Raw genomic sequence first — 22,460 nt, forward strand, 5'->3', positions numbered from 1 at the left:
TACAAATTCATTTCTTTTGCAAATATATTTGAGGATGTCGCGTGGAAAATATCTTTAACTAAGAAATTATGGTTGATCTTATCTATGAGCCCTCTATCTCTTTTTTTCCACTAATAAAAGTATGGTTTTTGATAATTTTACTGGCGATTATCATAGACAGAAAATCCTAAGATCTATTGTGAGCTAGCGTTTTCTGACAGCGATGAACACCAGCAGCATATTTTAAAAATTATACCCAAGTCTTCATAGAATATGAAAGGCCCTCACTTTTTCCGCTGAATAAATAAAAAATAAAAAAGCAGAAATTAAAACTCTTACTTTATTTGTCCCTCTCACCAGAATAACAAGATGTGATTTACAAAATGTATAAATAAAAATAAATATAAAAAGTAGGTACATTTTTTATAATCACATTTCTATTGACCAATAAGGAATGTTCATTTTTATAATTTCTAGGAATAAAGTTGACTGAAAAATAAAATATTAGTGTGTAAACTTAATTATTACATAAATAACATAATCTTTAGTTTTTATTAAACTGTCTATAAGGAAGGCTGATTTTATGGGGAAAGACTGACTGCCTCAAAATCATGTATGTCTGTTATCAGTTGCATTCTTTAAGCACTGACTATCGAACTAATTACAAATTTACAACACATGATTTCCATTAATAAGATATACTAATACTTAACAAGGCAAAGAATAAAATTATATAGTTATATTACAAAAAAATGATGAAAGTAGTAGTATATCTTTATCCTGTTTATAACAGCCAGTCTAGAAATTAAGGAAAATAATTTACAGCAGAACTACGTGTAAAAAAATAAGCTCTGCAAATTATTGCACAAAATTGAATTATCAAAGTCTGTGTGTTACACAATTTTTAACATTTTTTTTTTTGAAGAAAAATATATTCATTGGAATGTATACAAAAATCACTAAACCTATTTGATATTAACAAACCTTAAACTTTGCTCTTCTAACTATATACTAGAAACATGTATTATCTAGCAATATGAAATATTTATATTTAAATATAATATATACCTATATTATTTTTCAACAATGGACGGACTTTTTAGAGCAAATTTCAGATTAGAATGATTGTTTCAAGGCATGTTTGCAGGCACTTATTTAAACAAAAATTTAAGATCTATAAAATCAACACCACATTTACAAACCATACGATAATAATTAATAATAATTTTATTAAAGTGAAATTAGAATTAGTTTAGCATTTAACAAAGTAGACATTAAAAAATTGACCACTGAGAGTTGAACAGTTGAAAGTAAATAGTGTTGATTCTATAGTTATTAAAAAGCCTACTTCACCTTTTGAAATGGTTTCTTTAAAAATGCATGTGTAATTATTCTTAATATAATTATCATTAACAAAAAAGGTATGTAATTCAAAATGTAGTATATACATTGTCCATATAAATATTTAACAAGAATTAAATTGTCAACAATAATTTATCACAATTGGTTTTGATTTAATTTTTCTTCATAAAGTTTTTACGACAACAACTATAATTCTAACGAAAATGTGTTTAGGATAGTCATAACATTTTCAGTAGTATTGATTACTGAATAAATATCTGAAAATCCAATCAATTTATAAAATTATTAGTTGTAACAAATATAAAATGCAAATTATGTATCCAAATTATTTTAAAATAATTTTTACTTCACAGACAATCCTTACCAGAAAAATGTTACTGTTATCATTTCAAAGAATATCTGATTGAATATTCTCATATAAATCACTAAAATTGAGTACGGTCATAAATATATAAAGAATTTTTATCAATCTATAGTTTTTGTATAAAAATAAAAAATTGGAATGTGAAATATATATAACTATAATAGTTTATATAAAAAGTTTCGTATAATTTTACAAAGTTAATTTTGTATGGTGGTCCAAAGGGTAATTTGTAAATGAACCGACACGGCAGGATAGGTTTTTATCGCAATTTACTTTTATACCAAATTGCTTGGTTTAGCCGCTAGATGATCTTAAAGTAGGGGAAAAAATAGTTTATTTCTAAATAGGGCCATAATATAGGCGATAATGCAATGACTTGACTGCAATGACTACTAAAATCGCTAGGGAAATAAATTTAACATAAGTTAGTTTGTGCCATTTATATACAAAGAATGTCAAAATTTAATTACTGTAATATCTAAAGACCAAAATATTAGGTTATGTGAAATTTATTGCACGAAAATATATTGAAAATTCAATCTTACATTTCAAGGTTGGCAATAGAGGTTTTGCTCCCAAATGGTTGTTGATTGCAGTATTACTATTTCAGAGTCACATCTATATAAAGTACCAGCACTAGCACTTTAAATTTCAATTAAATGAATCAAAACAATTTAAAATTATATGGAAAAATACAACAATTTTTTACTAAGTTTAATACCATTTAGCCATTTATTTACCATTTAGCACCAAAACGAAGCAACTTGGAAAATTACGTTAAAACATCATATTTTGGGATCATTTACGAACCACCCTGTATATCTCTAATTTTTCAAAATAATTATATTCATTTATCAAATATAATTTACATAGAAAGTAAATTTCTAGAATGACATGCAATATCCTCTCATTGATTCCAGATCAATTTAAACATCCAATAGTGGCTATGAATTTTTTAAAATATTTATTTCACTTAATTACCTGCAACAAATTTGTTTGTGGCATAATCTTAGTTTTTTCTGTTTATTTGGGTATTTTGCCATGTGAAAAAAATGAGGCACAAACAAAAATAGTTTCTATACAAAGTGGTTACAAGAACTGAATTTTATTTTATTTATTTTTATCAGAAAAATGGCACTTAGTATTTGTACATCTCTCATAAACGCTGGGATAAAAATATATAATTTTATGAGAAATTTGATATGGGCATAATAAAAATTTGTACATAGACTGATTTGAAAAATGTCCAAAACAATAAACCATTCATTAATCCTTTATCCAAAATTCCATTTTTTGATTACTCCATTTGCAACTTACAAAACAAAGAATCTTGCCAGATATAAAATAAGTTTATATCAGTGGCAGTTTTCTAAAAATTAAAGTGATTATATTTTGATAGTGAAATGTGAAACCCACATCACTTTCTAGGAAATTATTTCTATGGTCACGGAGAGTTTTCATGATAAAAAAAATTCAAATGAAATTTATAGAATAAAAAATTAAATTAGGATATATAGTTTTCCTTAAGATATCAAAAACAATTGAGCATATATATACCTGATCTTATAATATGAATGTACAACCTTTTCTGAGACCTTAGGAAAAGCTATACCTATTTAAATATTTTATTTTCCATATTTCGTTTGAAATATTTTCAGTACAAAAATTCTCCATGTGCGTCTAAAAATCGTTCCCCAAAAACCGAATGGGCTCTTCCACGCCTCATTTTTAATATAACCATTTAAATTTTTACCAACTGCAACTGGTAGTTACGTTACAATAATTATTTTTATTCATATCAAGTTATTTTATTTCATTTAACCACCATTGGATGTTTTGTGATTGCCTACAGGTATTTCTTAAACTGAATTTTTCTAAACCATTTCGTGGCATATTTTATACATAAAATATATTTATTTATATGTTGTTACAACATGCAATATAACATTCTATAGGTTGTATGTAAATACACAAGGCCCCAAAATATTGTTTTAAATTTAGTTATAGTGAGCATCACCATAATAATCGAAAAAACACCAACTCAATTACAGATTTCTGTACCGATTCATAAACCGGCGATTAGTATAAAGTAAATATAATTTTTAATAGAATAGTACGCTAATGAAATATCTACTGATGGCTTTTGCTTAAAAGATGTGAATTAAATTCGTACACATTACAACATTGCTCTCCACAAATATTACATTTCCAAGGATTTGCATCAGAGTGGCAACCCTTGTGCAAGAAATAAAGTGTTTGATCAGGAAAACCTATACCACAAAATATACATTGTAAGCCACTTAAAGAACGTTTACCCATAGTCCTCCATAAAGAAGAGTCCGACGGTTGTTCGGGACCTGTTGAAGTTATAGTACCATTGGTTGTAGTAGCAGCATCGCTCGGAGAGTGCTCTGAATTGGCATTAGGCGATGCTGTCGACCTACCTCGTGCTGACGAGTTATTTCTTGTAATAATTTTTCTTTTCAAATCGTCTCTAAGTAAACTTTTCAGCGGTGACACTTTAATTAAAGAACTAAGACTACTTGAAGTTGCTGTTTGCATTTGTACACTACCAGAAGGCGATGTGCTTAAATTTACTGGTCCATTTCGTTTAGAAATATCGTACTCTTCTCCGGGTTCCTGCTTAATAGGAATTAGAGATATGGACGGGGTAATACTAGTTTCTTGGTCTATTCTGAGAGAGCTTGGCTGAATGTGGCTGCTTGAGGGAGCATTTGAGTTAGAATCGGCCGACTGCGGAGAATTAGGACATTCTCCGTTTAATCGCTGAGACGAATCTCCACTTTGGACGGGTTGACTGGCACTTTGTTGATCACCCTTAAATATTATTTATTTCTTAAAATAATTCTGTCTTTCAAAATATCCAAAGGTTTCATTTTAGCATGTATATTAGAAGTTTCTATTTTTAAATAATTCACAAAACTTATTTCTCTATAGATTAATTATTTGTCTTATACCTCTAACAAACATTTCATTGTATTATGTTCAATTTTATTACTGTCTTTTTGAAAATTATCGGGCTTCTGAAAATATTAGTTTAGTTTTTATGTTTTGTGATGAAGAAAATTTTTATAGAAACACTGTGGCGGCTCGTGACATTGAAAATAGGTGAAGCATATTCATTGACTGATTAAAAAGAAAAAAAAAACAGCACTTCAGGCAAAAATTTTAAAATTTTCAAGGTCAAACGGTTTTAAATGAATCTGGAAATTTTTAGTTGCATTTGCAATATTACCGAAAAGTTAACGTTCATGAGAAGGATTTTCATTTAGATTTTATAAAAAATAGAAAAGAGTTCGGCTTGTGGACTTCTGTAAACAGTAACGCACACCGTACAATCATGTATGTTCTAAATAAGCATTGTGTTTACGACAGCGACGTTCCCAAAATTGTTAAGTCTCTCCTTATTCCACACACCCGACTTTACAGCCATAATTAAACAAGGCATACCAGAAAAGTTTTTTTAAATAAACACTTCCACACAACCACTCTTATTCTCCAAATACCATTCATTCCAAAATTTCCGAACGTACACATTGTTTTTTGACTTCTCCTTTTTTCCATATCGAGAGAATAAGGCACAGGTCTCTCGCAATTTAAAAAATCCTTTTTGTCCTCAATTTTCTATCTGGAAAATGGCGTTTCCAATAAAATACATACTGGATCATACATAAGAAACATTTCTACAATTATTATACAAAGCAAATATTAACTAAGAACCGTTATAATCGTGCACTGGGCGATGACAATGCTAGAGTGCCGCTTCAATATCCGCGTCACTGGTTCCCCCATGCCGCAGTTTATTGGCCGCCTCGTTGCCATGACAACGGCCGTAAACAATGCTTTGAAGAAAAGCAGAATTCAGATTGTTTCGATCTGCGTCACTTGCGCATACTATACGTTGTTGTATGGTACGAGGTTGACGTTCGCGCTCAACGAAGGCAATGTTTTTTTAGAAGGCGTTCACCGTGCAACTATTCTGTTTATTTTTGCGTATTAAATAAACAAACACAATACATTTTCAATATAGAATTATACCTAAATTATAAAATTTATATAAAATTAAAAATAATTTTAAATTGCACAACCAAACGGAAATTTTAGGTGAAGCGGTGCGTCACTTGCGTCACCTGACGAGCCGCCACTGTAGAAACATTTGTAACAAAAAATTCTACACCCAACATTCTATGTTCATGGAACTACCAAAAATTCTTCCAAAATAAATTAAATTGAACTAAATGTACCTCTAGCCAGAATTGCTTCGTTTACCCAATCGAGATCATGAACGTTTTTCAAATTAGTCCCTATTTTGTAAAGAAGTTTCTGCAGATAAAGTCGCCTCTATTGTTTGTCTTTTTCGCAGCATTTAATCGAGACAACTTTAAATAGAGGAACTTTTAGTTAAATAATTTTATTTTCACCTTATGAATCTGTGGTACTTCCACATAAACGGAATTTTGGTACATCATGTACCAAGCACAATTAAATACTTTATTTGTACTTACAGGAGTTGGAGAAAAAACAGGTACCGGCGCGTCTGCCATAGATATTTCCACATGTGGTGTAAGGAAATGCATTGGCGGCGTAGCGTTATCAGTTGAGCGCGCACCCGTGGAATCACCCGAGTCACTATAATTCGCTCCAGTGACGCTGACAGACAAACTACTAGACAATTGGTTCAAAGAATTGAGCGTGCCATCTATAGCAAAATTTTGTTGGGCGGCTGCCGCTAGCAAAGATGCCTGTGAACCAGCGGGCCCTGGGTTGTCCAAATCAATTCCGTGTCTGTAAATAAAGAAAATGTACAATATCACAATATTCCATTCTTGGGGTTAAAATAAGACATAGTAGTCGTCACTGTGGCTCATTAAAGCAATACAAAACTTAGATGTGGTTAAAATGATTAAGTACCTGTTAAAGAAGTGTATTCTTAAGCTCTTCATAGAACCAGCACGATAACTACACAACGGACAAGATTTAACTAAATCGTGCTGTCCCACGTGTTCATTTTGGAAGTGCGCCCTCATCGCAATCTGCCTTTGAAAGCCTCTGTTACAAATCGGGCAATGATACGGTAGAGTCTTCGTGTGTGTCGTAAAGTGCTCAGCAAGGTGATCTTTCCGGAAAAATCTCTTCTGGCACACCCTACATTCATAAGGCTTCACACCCGTGTGCCTCATCTTGTGCCTCCTCATGTTAGCCCCATTAGAAAACTTCATATTGCAAACGTCACACTCAAATATCTTTCGATGTACCCGATCGGGGGGCGGGTTATTGTTTTCTACCTCCATTTCTACTTCGTTTGTACTATGCGTTTGAGTAATGTGAGCGGTTAGAATTGCTTGGGTGCTTGCCTCAAAATCACATCTGGGGCATTTATTGGTTCCTTCACTGGAATCGTAATTGGTACTTGAGCCAGTCACTCTTTCGGCCTCGTTGTGTTCTGCATCTTCCTCTGGTACTGATGGTCCATCAGGTGTTGCTTGCATCGTTGCTACACCACTGCCTGAATCTGCCTCATTTTCAGCAGCAGTGTCAGCCATGATCACCGCGGGTCGTCAAAGGTATGTGAGTTAGTTAGCGATTCCATTAACACCTAAAAAGAAAGATTTTTAAATAAACAAGGTATAATTTCATAAAAAATTGCAAATTTCAATCTTTATTTGATGCCTATCTCTAGGTTTTATACATAGATAGAATGAAACCAGTAGAGAAAATCAACTGCTTTCTCTACAGAAAAATTTAAAAGGCAATCTGCTTTCGGCTTAAATTTTTGAAGTTTGGTTCAATTATTTTAAAGAACCGAAACTTTTCCATCTCTAGAGGAACAGAAAAATAATTATTTCAATTTGTCGACAAATTAAAATTCATTAATTAATTAAAAACAAATATTTTAAAATTACAATATGAATTTTCCAATTTCGGTTTTACATGTGTACAGTCTGTATACCAATTTCGGTATTACATGTGTACACTCTGTAAACGTGCCGCGTGAATTGATTTAACTGCCGTAATACAAAGTTTTCAAACAGTAAAACAGGGGCCTATTTTTTGAAAGTTCTTTTCAACTTTCCGCTTTTCATTTTACAAATGTAGAAAAGCGAATAATAATTCTGTTTAAAAAAAAATGTACTTTACAAAAACGTTATGAATTTTAAGTAGTTTCAGGTAGTCATTTTCAATGTGCAGATTACCAACTGTTTTTTGAATATTAATTTTGGAAACAGAAAATAGCTAGAAAAGTGTGAAGAGTTGAAAAGCACTTATAAAAAACAGGTCCCAGATCTCGTTATTTAGTTATTTCTTGTGTTTAGTGGGCTATGGAAAACAAAAAGTGTGATTTATTTCTATTAGGTTGGTGCTGTGTAGGTATATTGAAATGCTCAAAGATTGAAATTTATAATTTATAAGTTGTGTTTTAGTTAATATCGCATAATGAGTAACATTATAAACTTTTTAATAAGTTTTATTCTTCATAAATGCAATAAAACATTGAAGATATCGGATGGCTGGTAGTGTACTAATTCTAATTCCATGTCGAGTGGTAGGTAAGTTGATACATGTTTACAAATTTTTATTCAACGTTGAACATATTTTTTTTATAAAACGTACCAATTACAATCATTGTACTGTTCGATCAATTTAATATATGTATATATTTGTTATTTACATGATGCATAACCTAATTTTAATTTCACATATTAAAGTTAATGTCAATCAACAGTAGGTTTTTAAAATTGTAAATAACTGTAATTTCTCATATAGCTATAAACAATTTAAATTTATAAAAATAATATATATTTTTTTTACATTAGTAGCCAAAACGAGCCGACTGAAAGTTTCTTTGAAACAGCAGTTCTTTTTGTAGTTATGTTTTTTAAAAAAACGTCAGTATTGTCTATTTTGAGCTCATTTTCTATATATCCTCGTTTTGGTTAAAAAGTTTTTAAATACATTTTTAGTAAATCTATGAATGAATGAATTTGATACAGATATCATATTCACTTCAGAAAGTGAACTTTAAAATTTTGGAATAATTTGATTTAATTTCATGGTGATGAAATTACGAAAACCTATTTAGCAGTAAAATCAGGACCGTACCTACGACCAAAATATTAGGGCGGCCAGTAAAATTTGTAGTATGTTCCTACTTCAATTTTATACTTATTTATGCATTATAACTACATATTATTTTCAGATTAGATTATGAATAAATATGTATTTGTATTCTATACAAACTAATTTACAATCTAATCGTCCGATTATTTAACCAAGTCTTAATCGGTACCTACTTAAAATATTGACTCTTAAAATATAAGATTATTCCATGGCATCTGGTACCTGGTACTGCGTATAGACTTCGAAAAGTCGGGAGGTCCTTACTCAAAGTTTCGAAATTTAAGTGGACCCCGAATTCCTTTTGTATACGCCACCGAAGGTGGATAAAAAATTCCCTCCTAACTTGTTTATGGCACGGTACTTTTTTTAAATCCCCTTAAATTGAAAAATCTCTTTTTGTCCTCAGCTGTACGCACACAATGTTAATGAAGTTTTCGTAATTCATCACTGTTTAAATTCGTTGTTACGTTGTTGTTTTAGAATTTTATAAGCCTCGTATGCATGACATAATTCTAACCTCACCGGGAATAATTGCACTTTTTTAGTAGGTACTTATTAAGTTATAGAAACGCTGGTTTTGACCATCAGTTTAAATTCCCGTTGAAGCATAAAATGAGGAATGATTCATTTAAAATTTATTTCATACAATAAAATAAGCAAAAGCAATTTGCAGCTTGCAAGATCACAATGCAATTTATTTTATGCGACATTTTGCCAAGTGAAAGCGGTTTTAGTACGCAGGATAACAGTTGAGTCGTATTTTAGTGTTGAGCTAAGATTTCTATAAACATTAGAGTCATTATAGACACAACACAAATGCATATTCAGTGGTTCTATCGCGAATGATTGCTTCTTTCCCGCTCAAAGGAGATCTAAGAATTGACGATTTCTTTGTAAATAAAAATGACCATATTTATTATTTGCGGTTAAAATAAATAAAATAGCAACGCACAAAATTATTCATGAAAATATACCTATTATGTGTAAGTACCCGGTAGTTTACATGTATTTAAAGTTTCTTGTGACTAATAGTAACAAGTCTCATTAACCGTTTCAAGTAGCCCAGGCATTTAAAAAATATAAGGATCTGTTTAGGTACTATATAATTTGAGTAACAGCATAATAGATAGTGAATCATAATCGTCCTTAAACTACGTAAATATTTTTCCTATACTTAATACAAAATCACGTAGCCGTGTCTGATTTATCAAAACAAAAACATATCTAAATAGAAAAAAAGTTTTTGAACGCACAGCAGCCGATGGACAATAATTCCCATTAAAACATTGGGTGACTGCCTCTTTGACCACTAACCCAGATCCTCAAAAGGAACGGTGACATTAGTACATTCATTAGATTAGTTCCAAATTCAAATGCGATGTTAAGTACCTACCTACAAATTAAACAAATAATGGACCTAACAAGAGGAGTTACCGAATACACAAACAGGATGTTCACAATTTTAATTTAGGTGGTATTAGTGGTAGGCACTTTGGCAGATTATTACAAAATCCATAGAGCAAAACTGCAAACCAAGTAACCTATTTTCTTTTACAAGCACTTTCGAAACTAAGTTTAACAATTTGTTAGCCTGGTGCGTGGAACTATTACATCACAAACAAATAATAACACACTCAACTAACATTTGACTGACTGATACATTATTGATAAAATAAATTTGCACAAAACCAGATAAAACAATATAGGTATGGTATCGCCAACACGTCAACAGTATAAAAGTAACGTTATATTTGGGAAATGAGGACCGCAAACCAGACGTCCCGATTGAGTCCACTGCACTCAGTTTATGCACTAGATATCAACAAATTAAAACGATAATTCAAAGTTCTAACCTCCAAATACTGTTGCTAAACTGTAACCCTGTGTATGCACCTGTAATAATGGTAAATAAATTGAAACTTACGTATAATTAAACTAAAAATTCTCGACACTATAAACTACATTTAAAAACACCTGTACACTGTTGACCGCTTTTCATCCATTCCAGGTTTGACCTGCCATGGAAGTGGGATTGTGAATAAGCAGGGCCGTACTCAGCTAATTGCACACGGGACAATTAATACGTTTTGAACAACACGAGGTATTGTCGCATGTGGATGATTTTAATGGTTTTTTAACACAAAGCAATGTTGGTTCGAAATTAAAAACATATTACACGAATCTGAAAAAACAGTAAGCTATGTAAAAATCCTCCTCAGCGATAGTGTTGTAATAAAATACGTCACTTATACGTTATTATACAGAGTGTTTTCTAAGTTCTTGTTGTAAACTAAAAAGTTTTACGAAATAATGGCCTAGAACCATATAATTACCAAAATATTTAAAAATGTTGAGATTCTAGAGTTCTTAGTGACAATGCCTTTTAGTATCTTTGCCTGTGATTGGCAGAACTGTATAGTAATTATTAAATATACTTAATTAGATACTATATAATTAGCCGAAGTTTCATGTTTCATCTAAGTCAAATATCTTCAGAGATATATTATAAAATGTTATTTCGTATTTATGAGATTTCGTCAACTTGCCCTGCATCTCGAAAAGTGGATTTAATGCTTTTTGGTCTAAAATGACCCAAGGAATAACGTCTTGAAGATATGACATATATTTAGATAAAATTCTGTATACTATGTCCATTTATGAATTATGAACATATGGCAACAAGATGGAAGTTGAAGATTTTGACTACGCAGGTATATGTATATGTATGTATCATGTTTCTAAAAAGCAATTTAAATTTAATAAATTACTTTGAAGGAATGATTGAAATTATTTATACTGTAGTGTACAAAATTTCAATAAACAGTAGATAAGGTAAAACCCAAAACGCAATTAAAAGTTCAAATGAAATATTGTAAGTGACACATATACCTTTGCCTGTTCTGGATTTAATATGAACACCCCGAATAAAAACATATGATTATACACATTTGCATATAAATATATTAATGGAACGCAAAAAATTTTTCTAGGTTATAGCGAATTGTAAATATCATTTAAATAATTTGAGGCACTAAAAAACTAATATTTCCAATCCATTCTGTACCAAAAGTACATACAGAGTAGATTTTATTTTAATCCAATTTTTTTTTACCATCAGAACTGTCAAAAAATTGATTTTACACTGTAACTGGAAAAGATAAAAAAAATAAATTTTTGATTAGGCAGTTGAATTTATATTGAAAATTGGGAAAGAATAAGGCTATATATTTTAAGCCCGCCCCTGCGTTGCGTTTAAAGATGAGCGCGATTTTATTTCACCAATCCTTATTATTAAATCAAAATGCCACTCAAAACAGCAAACAAAAATAGGGAATGAAATCAGATGACATCCATGAGATTTCGTAATAAATTGCGTTTATTACTGTGCGATATTTTAAAATAAATCGCAATTAACGAAGCCGTCCTTAACCACGCACACCTCTAAACAGGACTGGGATAGAAACGAGTCGTGGAGTGTGGAGCAATCGTGCCTTGTGGTTTTATTAACTGGGTAGAGACTAGAGAGAGACGTTGAGAGTTGGCATGGCGAAATCGCACTTTTGGGTTTCTTGTCGCTACGTTTCGATTCCATGTAACAAGCAGGTGCCGCCGGTACGCTTATTACATTAGGTATTTGTTTTGTTTCGCTTCTAGCGCTTCTATTATCCTGTTTTAGGCTTTACTGTTTACGAAGCGTTACCGCAGAATTCATACGCGAGCAACAGTAGCGGTACACGCACACCTCTTGTTTGCACGGTACGAAAACAAGATTGCCTATCTGACATTCAAGTAAAATTTAATTATTATCAGCAGATATGAAGTTATTTAAATAATTTTTGCTGATTTGACAGTACTTACATATTTATTTTGTACGGAATCTTGTAAAATTTGTACCGTTTAAAGTAAACACAGATATGCAATTTTAATCATTTCATGTTATCGAAAGATGCAGCAATATTATGATCGTCTTGCATAATCATAGGCGTAGGTAGAATTTTTTCGTGGGTATTGAGGGTTGAGGGATCAGATGGTCAGTCGGCTTAGTTCGACCAAAACGATGATATTATTAGATCGTTTTTTTTCAGGGAAGGGCACCAGGCTCCCTAGGGGGGGGGGGGGCGGTCCCACCCCTACCCCCCTAGCTACGCACTTGTGCATAATTATTAAAATCAAAAACTTGTGTAGTAATTATCAATCTAAATATGTTAATACAGGTAAAGTCTTTCCGAAGTCAGTTGAATATGTAAAAAAACGCCTGGCAATAAAATTTAATGACTTTCATAGACGTCCCTAAAAAAGTGTTCTACTAAAGGTAAAAAAATTGAATAATTTGTAGAAAATTTTTATTATATGTTCATTTGGCCAATAACATATTTTAATTATTTAAGTCCTCAAAACAATTTTATTATAATGATGGTAAATTTCGTTTTGTTCCGCTTGAAAAGGTCTCCAAAATGCCATGTTGTAATAATATTATTTCTCCCTTTCGCAATTGTAATATCAATGATTAATAGAAGGTGCCTATAATAAATTAAAATTACCTGAATCCCACCAAATTCCGCATTGCTGCACTGCACTACCAGGCAATTTGTCAACCACTTGTCAACAGCTGAGATTTATTGCCCAGTGGCCCAATGCAGCTGTGTTTGTATTTCGTTTGCCCGCGCTCTCATTCTTCAACTGGGCGTATACATTTGTACCACCTCCACGTTTAGTTCGACTAGACCTGTATATGGGTATGACTAAATAAATATGGGAACAAAGTTTTCCAAATATTTCAATGCCGAGTTGTTGCGTCAGCGACCAAACCAGGTACATACTGTCAACTTCTTGGTTGTTCAATAGGAAAGTCTATACCTATACATACTTTTAAAATGAATGTTTTTATTTTTGGAGAAATCTATCATGGGCGTAGCTACAATTTTTGCTTCTTAAAAAAAACTCTTGCAATACATACAGATATAAAATTTGAATACGTTTTGATTTGATTCTAAATAATAAAAAAAGGTCACGCAGTCACCGACATACCAGTATGACAAAAATACATAAATAATAATAGATCTTTTTTTCTGGAGTGGGCACCGGGCTTTCTGGGGTGGGCCGTGCGCACTCCTGCCCCCCTTAGCTACGCCCATGAAATTTATAAGAATTCAAATATTGAATAATTTCCGTTTTCTCGTGTATATTATTACAAATTTTTAAAGGAGAGATACATTTAAAAACTGCCTTTTGGAATGGGCTTATCTTTTACAAAATAAAGTGTCTGTTCTCAGGTATTTCAAAGAAGTGTTCCAGTATCTAGTAATGTAGTAAATAAATTTAGAATTATACAACGTGTCAAAAGTATACCTATAGCAGCTTTTTCTTTATCCAAATTTAAGAGTATTTTCTTATTTCGATATTTGCCTTGAAGCCTTCAACTTGAGATACAGGGTGTTAAAGTTTAAATAAAGGATATCCGCAGAATCATCTGAATTTAGGAATCTAAATTTATCATATTTACAAATTGCGAATTTGTACCAAAACAATAAAAACATTGTAAAAAATTTGAAATAATTTTAATTCAAAATAAAATTCGTCTTTCCAGTTTTTTTCCATCGGTTTGAGCTGACTTAATTTTTTCGCGTTATATGTTGCATATTTGTTGGCATAAAATTTTGTTTCAATATTTTCTTTTGAGGGCAAATGTTTGTATGAAACAAAATTCTTAAATTTCGACAAGGAAACCGTTTTATTCTTGCAGCCAGTACACATTTTTTACGCCGTCTATTAGGAATTGACGATACACATCTGTATTGTGGGTTGTATAAGTATGGTAGGTCCTGGATACTCTTAATTCTTATTGTATATGCCATATTTTTGTATGAGTGTCTATGAAATTTGTCTTTTTTTAAATACGTTTGCATTCTAATTTTTTACTTTACATTAAAACGTATTACTCAATTCAAATCAAGATTAAAAATTTATATATTTTTTGATACTGATACCCCGTAAATCATTCATTGCGTACTATTTCTCATTATAGCAAAGTTCAAGGGACAAGAGGTAAGTAATTTAGTTTTCTCCTTTATCTATTTATTAATCTTATTTTTATCATCTTCTTTCCCGCCTCTACGTACGGAATTGTCTATGAATGAAGTCGTTCTCTAAAGGTTACAAGTATTCTATTTTCGTAATTAAGGGAACGGATATACTTACTTATTTTTTAACACCGGAAATTAGTTTTCTGCAGAGAGCAGCACCTGGTAGTAGTTGTTAATGTGCAAATATTTTGAAAGGTCATTAAGTTCGCCAGTCAATATTTATGTCTGTTATTGATTGGTGAAACTCTATTTCCTATGTCTAAAGATGAATTACGTACTCTCATCAGAAACATTAAAATGGCGATAAAATAGATATACAGTGGGGTTCAAAGAAAACTTGACCCTCCCTTCCTTGAGGAATTTTAGCTCATTATTTATTTAATTAATTACAGTCAATCAGGTGACAGGGTATGTGGGAATTAATTTATACTTAAATCCCTTAAATCCCTTTATTCCCTTAATTTAAAAAATGAGAGTAACCTAATATTTTGCCTATAAAAATTGTATTAGATATTCTTATTCATAGCCTTGCCAGCTGAGTAAACAAAATAATCACCTCCTTTATCATCAAAATATACTTTAGGGCCACCTTGTATATTCACGCGTCGTAAATTGATTTCTAGAAAAGTAATAATCATTTTTAACGAACATTTCAAATGCCAGCTGTTGGCTCTGATGGATATATTTTATTTCTGGAGCCCAGATATTTAATTCGGATGTCAACACGGCAAATGTAGGCCCCAAAGTTCATTCATACTCTGCTCTTTTGCTTTATTTGAGGAGTGGTTCGGGGTGCCAAGAGTGTCAAGAGGTAAATATAACTAAATCAAAATAAAATAAATAACATTTTATTGGCAATAATTTACATATATAATTTTAAATAAATACAATTTTCATTATCTACAAAACAAAAAAATACATAGAGGTAATTAGAGATAGTACATACTATTTTCTAATACACAAATAAATACAGTATACCTACTAAATTTACAAAAAGAATTTAAACAACTTGTACTTGGGATTTATAGGTACATATATTAAGCCCTGATTTAGGAATATATGAAAATACATGTCTGTTTAATAAACAGTATAAATTAGGTAATGGTTTATTTGAAACATTCAAAATAATTTTTACACGTATTAATAAAAACATTTCCAAATTTTTTTTTTTGTTAGTAATACCAATAACGCAATATTTGATTAATTCTATCCCTTCGATTTTATTACAATTGAGGTAATTTTATACATTTTACTTCTGTATAATACTGGTATAAGTATACATTAAAAATACTATAAAATCAGCATCCACGATGCAAATTGGACGACCTGGTTTTACAGGCCTTAATATATGACTTCTATCTACATCAGAACCATTAGTATCGTCACTGAAACTGACGCAATTACATTCAAAATGTTTTTTTCATTTCTTCAGACAATCTGAACTATGTTTTTGAATTTGTCTCTTCTATATACACATTTCCTTTCGGTAGGGTGCCGCTTTTGCTTCCATCTTTTCTCACTGAAAAAAAAAGTATCAGTTATGTTCGACGGTCTGTTTTTTAAAAAGGCCAAATCCGCTGAAATATGTAGAACCAAATTTTTGTCTATTCATTAATTATTTATGTATTTGTAAGATTTGCAATTTTTGACTACATTTATCTCTTACGTATCAGATAAGAAAGTTAAGGCTGAAGCTTGTCTAAAATTTCGACCTTTGTAGACCCTCAAAATCTAGGAATCATCCTGAGACCTGATACGTTAGGCGTTTGCTAATATTATTTATTGTCTTAATTTAACAATTTAATCAACAAGTCGCCTCTCTTTGTGATACGTGTTTTGAGATCTGAAGGCGTCGACTGTGCTGCTTCTTTAGAACTAAACGTAACAAACGAATTTCTTAAATACTGCTTTCTATGAATCTATAAAAATTTTAAATCATCGAATAGTAACTGTAAAACAATTTTTTTACCCTACATTTCGGTTTACCTACTTTTAGGACTGAAAAAATCCTTTCTAAAAATTTCGTCATTGTTTTACGTGAAATTATTGAAAAACTACTTTGAATCGTATATCAAATAAACTAATTAAAAAATCTGTAGAAAACTGCAACAATATACACTAATCAAAATATAACCGGAAATATGCAAATATTCCTCGTTTGAAAATAACTTGGAACTAGTTTACGTAACTCGACAAACATTCTGTTGGATTTAGACGAACCAGGAATTACATGCTTATTAAGAACTGATATTTTAGACCGATTCAAATCGAAATTGAAATCAGGAAAACGTTTTGAACTTCTCAGAAAAGCGCACATAGAACTACAAGTATTATTTTGGTTCAAAGTTTGCTTTGAAGAATTCTTTTATTCCTTTACTGTATGGAATAGAAGCTATTAGGCGGTTTTAGAAAAATGGATTTGCTGCAAATATGACGAATTGCATTCGAACCTTAAGTTTGAAAGCGGGGAGATATTATATTTCGATGAATTTTCATTCCTCTCTTAAACGAGACAGCTGAATTGAAATAAATATAAAACGAAAATAATAAATTTAATACAATCCGATTTAAGCGTATATTTAATCCTATGTTATTTTGTAAATTTGTTAATCTGGTTTATCGGTAAATGCCTTGGCAGGTAATAATTCAGTTGTGGAGAGAACAAAGTAAACAAATACAACTTTGGGCATTTTGTTAGAGGTAGTTAAAAAGGGGTAAACCAGCGCTGTTTTATGTAATTTTTTTTTGTGCAGTTGTAAAGTTAAGTTCAATTTTGATTCACCATTAAGGAGAAATCAAGTGCTGTTTTTTACGAGACATCTCTACAGGAGATCACATTTTTATCTATAAATCACATTAGCAAAATTATTTCGTATAGTTCGCATTAATTTTCATTGTGGAATAGTATTAAAATTTTATTTTTTTTTATTCAATCGCACCATCGCTCCATTTTTTTGGCTCACTCCGTAGCTCATAAGTATTCACCGCCAGACTCGATAATAGTTCAGCGGATTTGTCCCCTTTGTTGTCTTGTGTAATTCGAGCCACCGTCACAGCATGGGAATGGAATTATCGTGTTTATGTCTGTCTGGACCGAACGACTTTCAGACTGCCACCAAGTCATCGACAATTGTAGTTAATTGAAAGCGGGCTCGTGCCGTTTCGAGTGACTCGAATTTTCGTTGTGTGTAATCTGAAAATCTTACCGCTGAGCAGTTGCTCCAAATAGACGCATCTGCTATTGAGGTAGTTTTCACCCATGGGTCCTATTCCCGCCGGATCCAAAAATTCGCCCTTCTCGCTGCTGGCTGCAGCCATCAAACTTAATTTGGCTGACAGTTCTTCAACGTCTGCAACAGAAAACGGGCATGTAAATTTTCGGATTGTTTTCTTAGTGTTCTGAAATTTATGGAGGATGCGCCGAAATTTATGAACCGTTAAATGAGTATGTAAAAAAACTTATACAAATCAAGTTTAAAGTCGACAAAAAATGTCGGGCATTTCATATAAAAAGCACAGAAATAGAAAAAAGATATGTACTTTTGTTAAAATCACCCTACAATAAACTAGAAGCACAAAAAACTTGCTATTGATATCGGAATCTTAGAATCCACAAAGTATATGTCGTTAATTACAGTAGCTAGAAAATACTTTAAACACAAATAATAACACAGGGCAACAAAATTTGACGAAAGGTCACACCCAAAAACCAGACCTCGCTTGCCCAAAGGTTTTTGGTGCGCAGAATCCAAATCCGGCGTCAGAATTGCTCCTATACGTCACATCCTAACCTAAAAGTGCAATATCTGAGCTTATATGACAGAGAGATTTTGTTTTCTAAAAACAAATCATGCCCTCTAAAACTACCACCCTTACCCTTCAAAATGCTTTTTTCAGATTTGTAAAAACTTTTTTATTCGCGGAGATATCATTGAATGAAGTTAGGTACTTTAGCGTTTTCATAACAGTGGTACTAAAATCGATAAAAGTTCTTCAGAAAGCGTATGTTTTTTGGGTCACTTAATCCGAATCTGACCTCCAAATTATCACTTTAGGATTCTGAGATTTCCTAACCTAAAACTGCAAAATCAACCCAACTGGGGTGTAGCGTTTGCAGGTGCACTTAGGTTAACCTGTCGTGGGCAGGTAGTAGTTATTGTGGTAGAGATTATTGTGCCCTTAAGTTGTGGATATAGTGTTTGCAGGTTACCTGCTTCTATGTTAAGTGGCTCCGTGTTAGAGTTATAGAGGTTAATACCGATAGTTCAACCAAAAATCGTTGATTTTGCAGTTTTAGATTAAGAAATCTCAGAATCCTAAAGTGATAGAATAATTTGGAGATCAGATTCGGATTGGGCGACCCAAAAAACATGTAAATATATTACTTCCGCTTTTTGATGAACTTTTTTCAATTTTAGTACCACTATTATAAAAACGCTAAAGTACCTAACTTCACTGAACGATATCTCCGCGAATAAAAAAGACTTCTCAAATCTGAAAAAAGCGTTTTGAAGGGTAAGAGTGGTAGTTTTAGAGGACATAATTCGTTTAAAAAAAAAATAAGCTCAAATACAGCAAAAAAACGTGTTTTTTGCACTTTTAGGTTAGGATATCTCGGAAACGTGACGTATAGGAGCAATTCTGACGACAGATTCGGATTTTATGCACCAAAAACCTTCGGGCAACTGAGGTCTGGGTTTTGGGTGTGAAAATTGTTGCCCTGTGTAATTACCTATTATTATAGTAATCATAAATTTTATTTATCAGACTGTTTCGATTGAGATATGAAATTAGACCTTTTAAAATGCTTGTAGCTTCTAAACAAAAGCGAGTCGGACATATGTTCATATAAAAAAAAATGTTTGAAATTAACCTAGGTACCATCTGTCAAAGTTTGTCGTAGATCTTGTAGAACACCCTGTATAGCGAATTCTTAATGTTATCAGTTTCTGCTGCTTTTTAAGCAAATCTAAACATATTACGGAAAGGTATTAAATATTTAATTATACGGTTCGTGAGACACTTAACGTCAATTTAAATATGCAAATAAGTGCTCCCACTTTATAAACTTGTATAACACTGTAATATTTTATGTTGCTCGTTCAGAAACGTTTACTGAACTTCGTTAGCATCACATCGTTACGAAAGACCTTATTATCTTTTATAAGATTTGACAGAAACAGGCAAGTGGGTGAAATTATGTGAAAAGATGTAATTTTCAGAGTGGTCTGGACGAGGCAGGGCATTTTTTACTTATTTTAGGCTTAGGGGTCGAGTGGGTCCGGAATCTGGTAATGCAATGTTACTGATTTTGGAGAAAGACGAAGTAAAATTAAATGGTTTCTTAAATTAGTGATGAGAAAAAACGTATAAATATCGAGAGAGTTTTTTAAGGACTTATTATTATTGTTTTCTCATCACTGAAAATAATTATTAATTAATTTGAAAAAGTCTTGAGTTTTTGTTGAGTGAGTTCAATTTTTTGAGTTTTTATACCAAACACAACACAAATTTACATGATATGACAAATATTTACTTCCCCCCCCCCCAGCTACGCCCATGCAAATTGAAAATAAAATTTTACGTTGTGAATTCTTTGATTTAAATACGAATACAAATCCTTTGAGCATCCAGATCAGTTTTGAAATTGACCAATGAAGAAATTTATTTTAGTTCCGGAAATTAGGGTTGTTACGTCCCTCGAATAGCTTCAAATTGTAGTTAGAATTGTTCGTTCAAATCTTTCTGTATAGATGGCGTGACGATACTAAAAAAATTTTTGATTCTTGGAACTGCAGAAATGCAGTCCATCTGAAACATCGTTAAATTTGAGTAATTTTTGTTTTCCCTATAATTACTTGTTTTCGAGATATGTGTTCAATATGCAATGTATGATATAACAGGAAAATCTATTATTTTATTTAAATCACACTGAGACAAAATATTCTTTTAAAACATTGTTATAATGGCTTTATTCACATCACATACTAACTAACAAACAATAAGTTATAAAAAAAAACGAATGATCAAATACAGGAAAAAAATGTAAATGGTAAATCTTACAAGATGCAGAGACAAACCCTATTCTATCAAATGTTATTAAAAAATGCAGTCATAGGTGGCTCATGTTATTTGTTTAAAATAAAACAATGACAGATGACACATTTAGTTTTCCAATTATTACACTTTTATCAGTTTGCGTCTTTCAATTTAACTATACTAGTTATAAGATTTACTATTGTACAATTTTTTTCTGTAGTTGATCATTTGTTTTTTTTTTTATAATTTATTGTTTGTTAGTTAGTATGTGGTGTGAATAAAGTCATTATAACAATATTTTAAAAGAGTATTTTTGTGTGATTTAGATAAAATAATGGTTTTCCTGTTATATCATACATTGTACCTACCTATATTGAAGTCGACATATCTCGAAAACAAGTAAATATAGGGAAAAACTTTATATTATAAAAATTATTCAAAATTTAACGATCTTTCATGGACTCTTCCACGTTCCAGGAATCAACAAATTTTTTAGTATCACTACGCCATCTATACAGAAAGATTTGAACTAACAGTTCTAACTAGAATTTGAAGCTATTCGAGATTCGAGGGATCGAACAACCCCAATTTCCGGAACTAAAATAAATTTCTTCATTTCGGAGTTATTGGCAGCGTGAGTGTTAAATGCCACACCCTGTATACTATTTGTACTATTTACTGTAAAAATACAAATATTACTCTTAAATATATAAATTTTTTATCATTTCCTAGGAATCGTTTTAAGTAAAAATGTTACCCGTTTTTTTTTTGTTCGTTTTGACCTTGAAAATTTGCAACGTCGCTAGTACCTTCTATGTATTTTCAAAAATAATACTATGTAACTATAAATAATAGCAGATTAATTATAATACTAACTTTTCTACACATTTGTATAGATATCTACTTAAATGTTAAATTAATACGTGTTTGCATATCGATACGATCTGAAAAGTTTTCAATGTTAGGGACTTTATAGTAATCTTTACATTCCAAATGTTAATGTTTGTAATAAACACAAAAAGAGATGGTAATGTTATAAAACCACATTTTTTAATCAAAACTTACTGGTTTCATCACGTTTGTATTTGATTGCTTCGAAAATACTTTTCCACCAACATTATGCAAATTGATCGCCGAAACGTAATTCAACAGACTGCCCACTGAAGTAAGCAAAGAGAATCAGCAGCATTTTTAAAACTTTATAATACTCCGACACTTAAAATACTGAAAGTTAATACAATACGATGAACAAATATGCAAGTATCAACATCCAATAAAACTAAACGTGTATAGCTGCAACAATAAACGTTTGACGTATTTTGTAATTTTCTCATTTCCGTCTCAAATACGTTGCTTACATTTTAACACGAATATATAAATATTTATTTATTTAAAATGGCTGTGATTGAATTTAGGTATACATTTTTTCGTATCGCGAGGCAAAATGTGTCAAGGACCAAGTATTGATCTGAAAAATATATTTTGATCGATGC

The 22,460-nt window shown here is 31.5% G+C and overlaps 2 protein-coding genes across 3 annotated transcripts in view; both read right to left on the minus strand.

The window, feature by feature from the left end:
- Positions 1 to 305: 305 nt before the first annotated feature.
- Positions 306 to 10,854, minus strand: LOC108906477 (ikaros family zinc finger protein). Of its 2 annotated transcripts, none has more exons than XM_018709747.2 (4): positions 10,770 to 10,854; positions 6,638 to 7,322; positions 6,232 to 6,511; positions 306 to 4,543 (listed from the first exon to the last, which is right to left on the minus strand). In XM_018709747.2, the coding sequence occupies exons 2-4, from the start codon at positions 7,267 to 7,269 to the stop codon at positions 3,836 to 3,838; spliced, it is 1,620 nt and encodes a 539-aa protein (XP_018565263.1). In that variant the 5' UTR covers positions 7,270 to 7,322; positions 10,770 to 10,854; the 3' UTR covers positions 306 to 3,835. The 2 variants fall into 2 exon arrangements, with proteins under 2 accessions (XP_018565263.1, XP_018565264.1); XM_018709748.2 differs by lacking the exon at positions 10,770 to 10,854 and adding an exon at positions 10,239 to 10,502.
- Positions 10,855 to 15,860: 5,006 nt separating this feature from the next.
- LOC108906432 (tumor necrosis factor receptor superfamily member wengen) overlaps positions 15,861 to 22,460 on the minus strand; it is an 85,187-nt gene continuing 78,587 nt past the window's right edge. Inside the window, exons 3-4 of the mRNA XM_018709670.1 lie at positions 18,135 to 18,278; positions 15,861 to 16,447 (exon numbers count right to left, since the gene is read on the minus strand). Coding sequence (XP_018565186.1) covers positions 16,371 to 16,447; positions 18,135 to 18,278 — 221 coding nt within the window. The 3' untranslated portion in view covers positions 15,861 to 16,370. The remainder of the gene's footprint in view (positions 16,448 to 18,134; positions 18,279 to 22,460) is intronic.

Source organism: Anoplophora glabripennis, unplaced genomic scaffold, assembly GCF_000390285.2.
Source record: "Anoplophora glabripennis isolate ALB-LARVAE unplaced genomic scaffold, Agla_2.0 scaffold47, whole genome shotgun sequence".
Taxonomy (NCBI): Eukaryota; Metazoa; Arthropoda; class Insecta; order Coleoptera; family Cerambycidae; genus Anoplophora; species Anoplophora glabripennis.

What these genes read in the sequence shown, in the direction of transcription:
- LOC108906477 (XM_018709747.2), bottom strand. Translation starts at nt 7,269, where the DNA reads ATGGCTGACACTGCTGCTGAAAATGAGGCAGATTCAGGCAGTGGTGTA. An exon ending in AGAATACACTTCTTTAACAG is followed by an intron (nt 6,512 to 6,637) that starts GTACTTAATCAT and finishes CTTTATTTACAG; the next exon opens with ACACGGAATTGATTTGGACA. An exon ending in CTGTTTTTTCTCCAACTCCT is followed by an intron (nt 4,544 to 6,231) that starts GTAAGTACAAAT and finishes ATAATATTTAAG; the next exon opens with GGTGATCAACAAAGTGCCAG.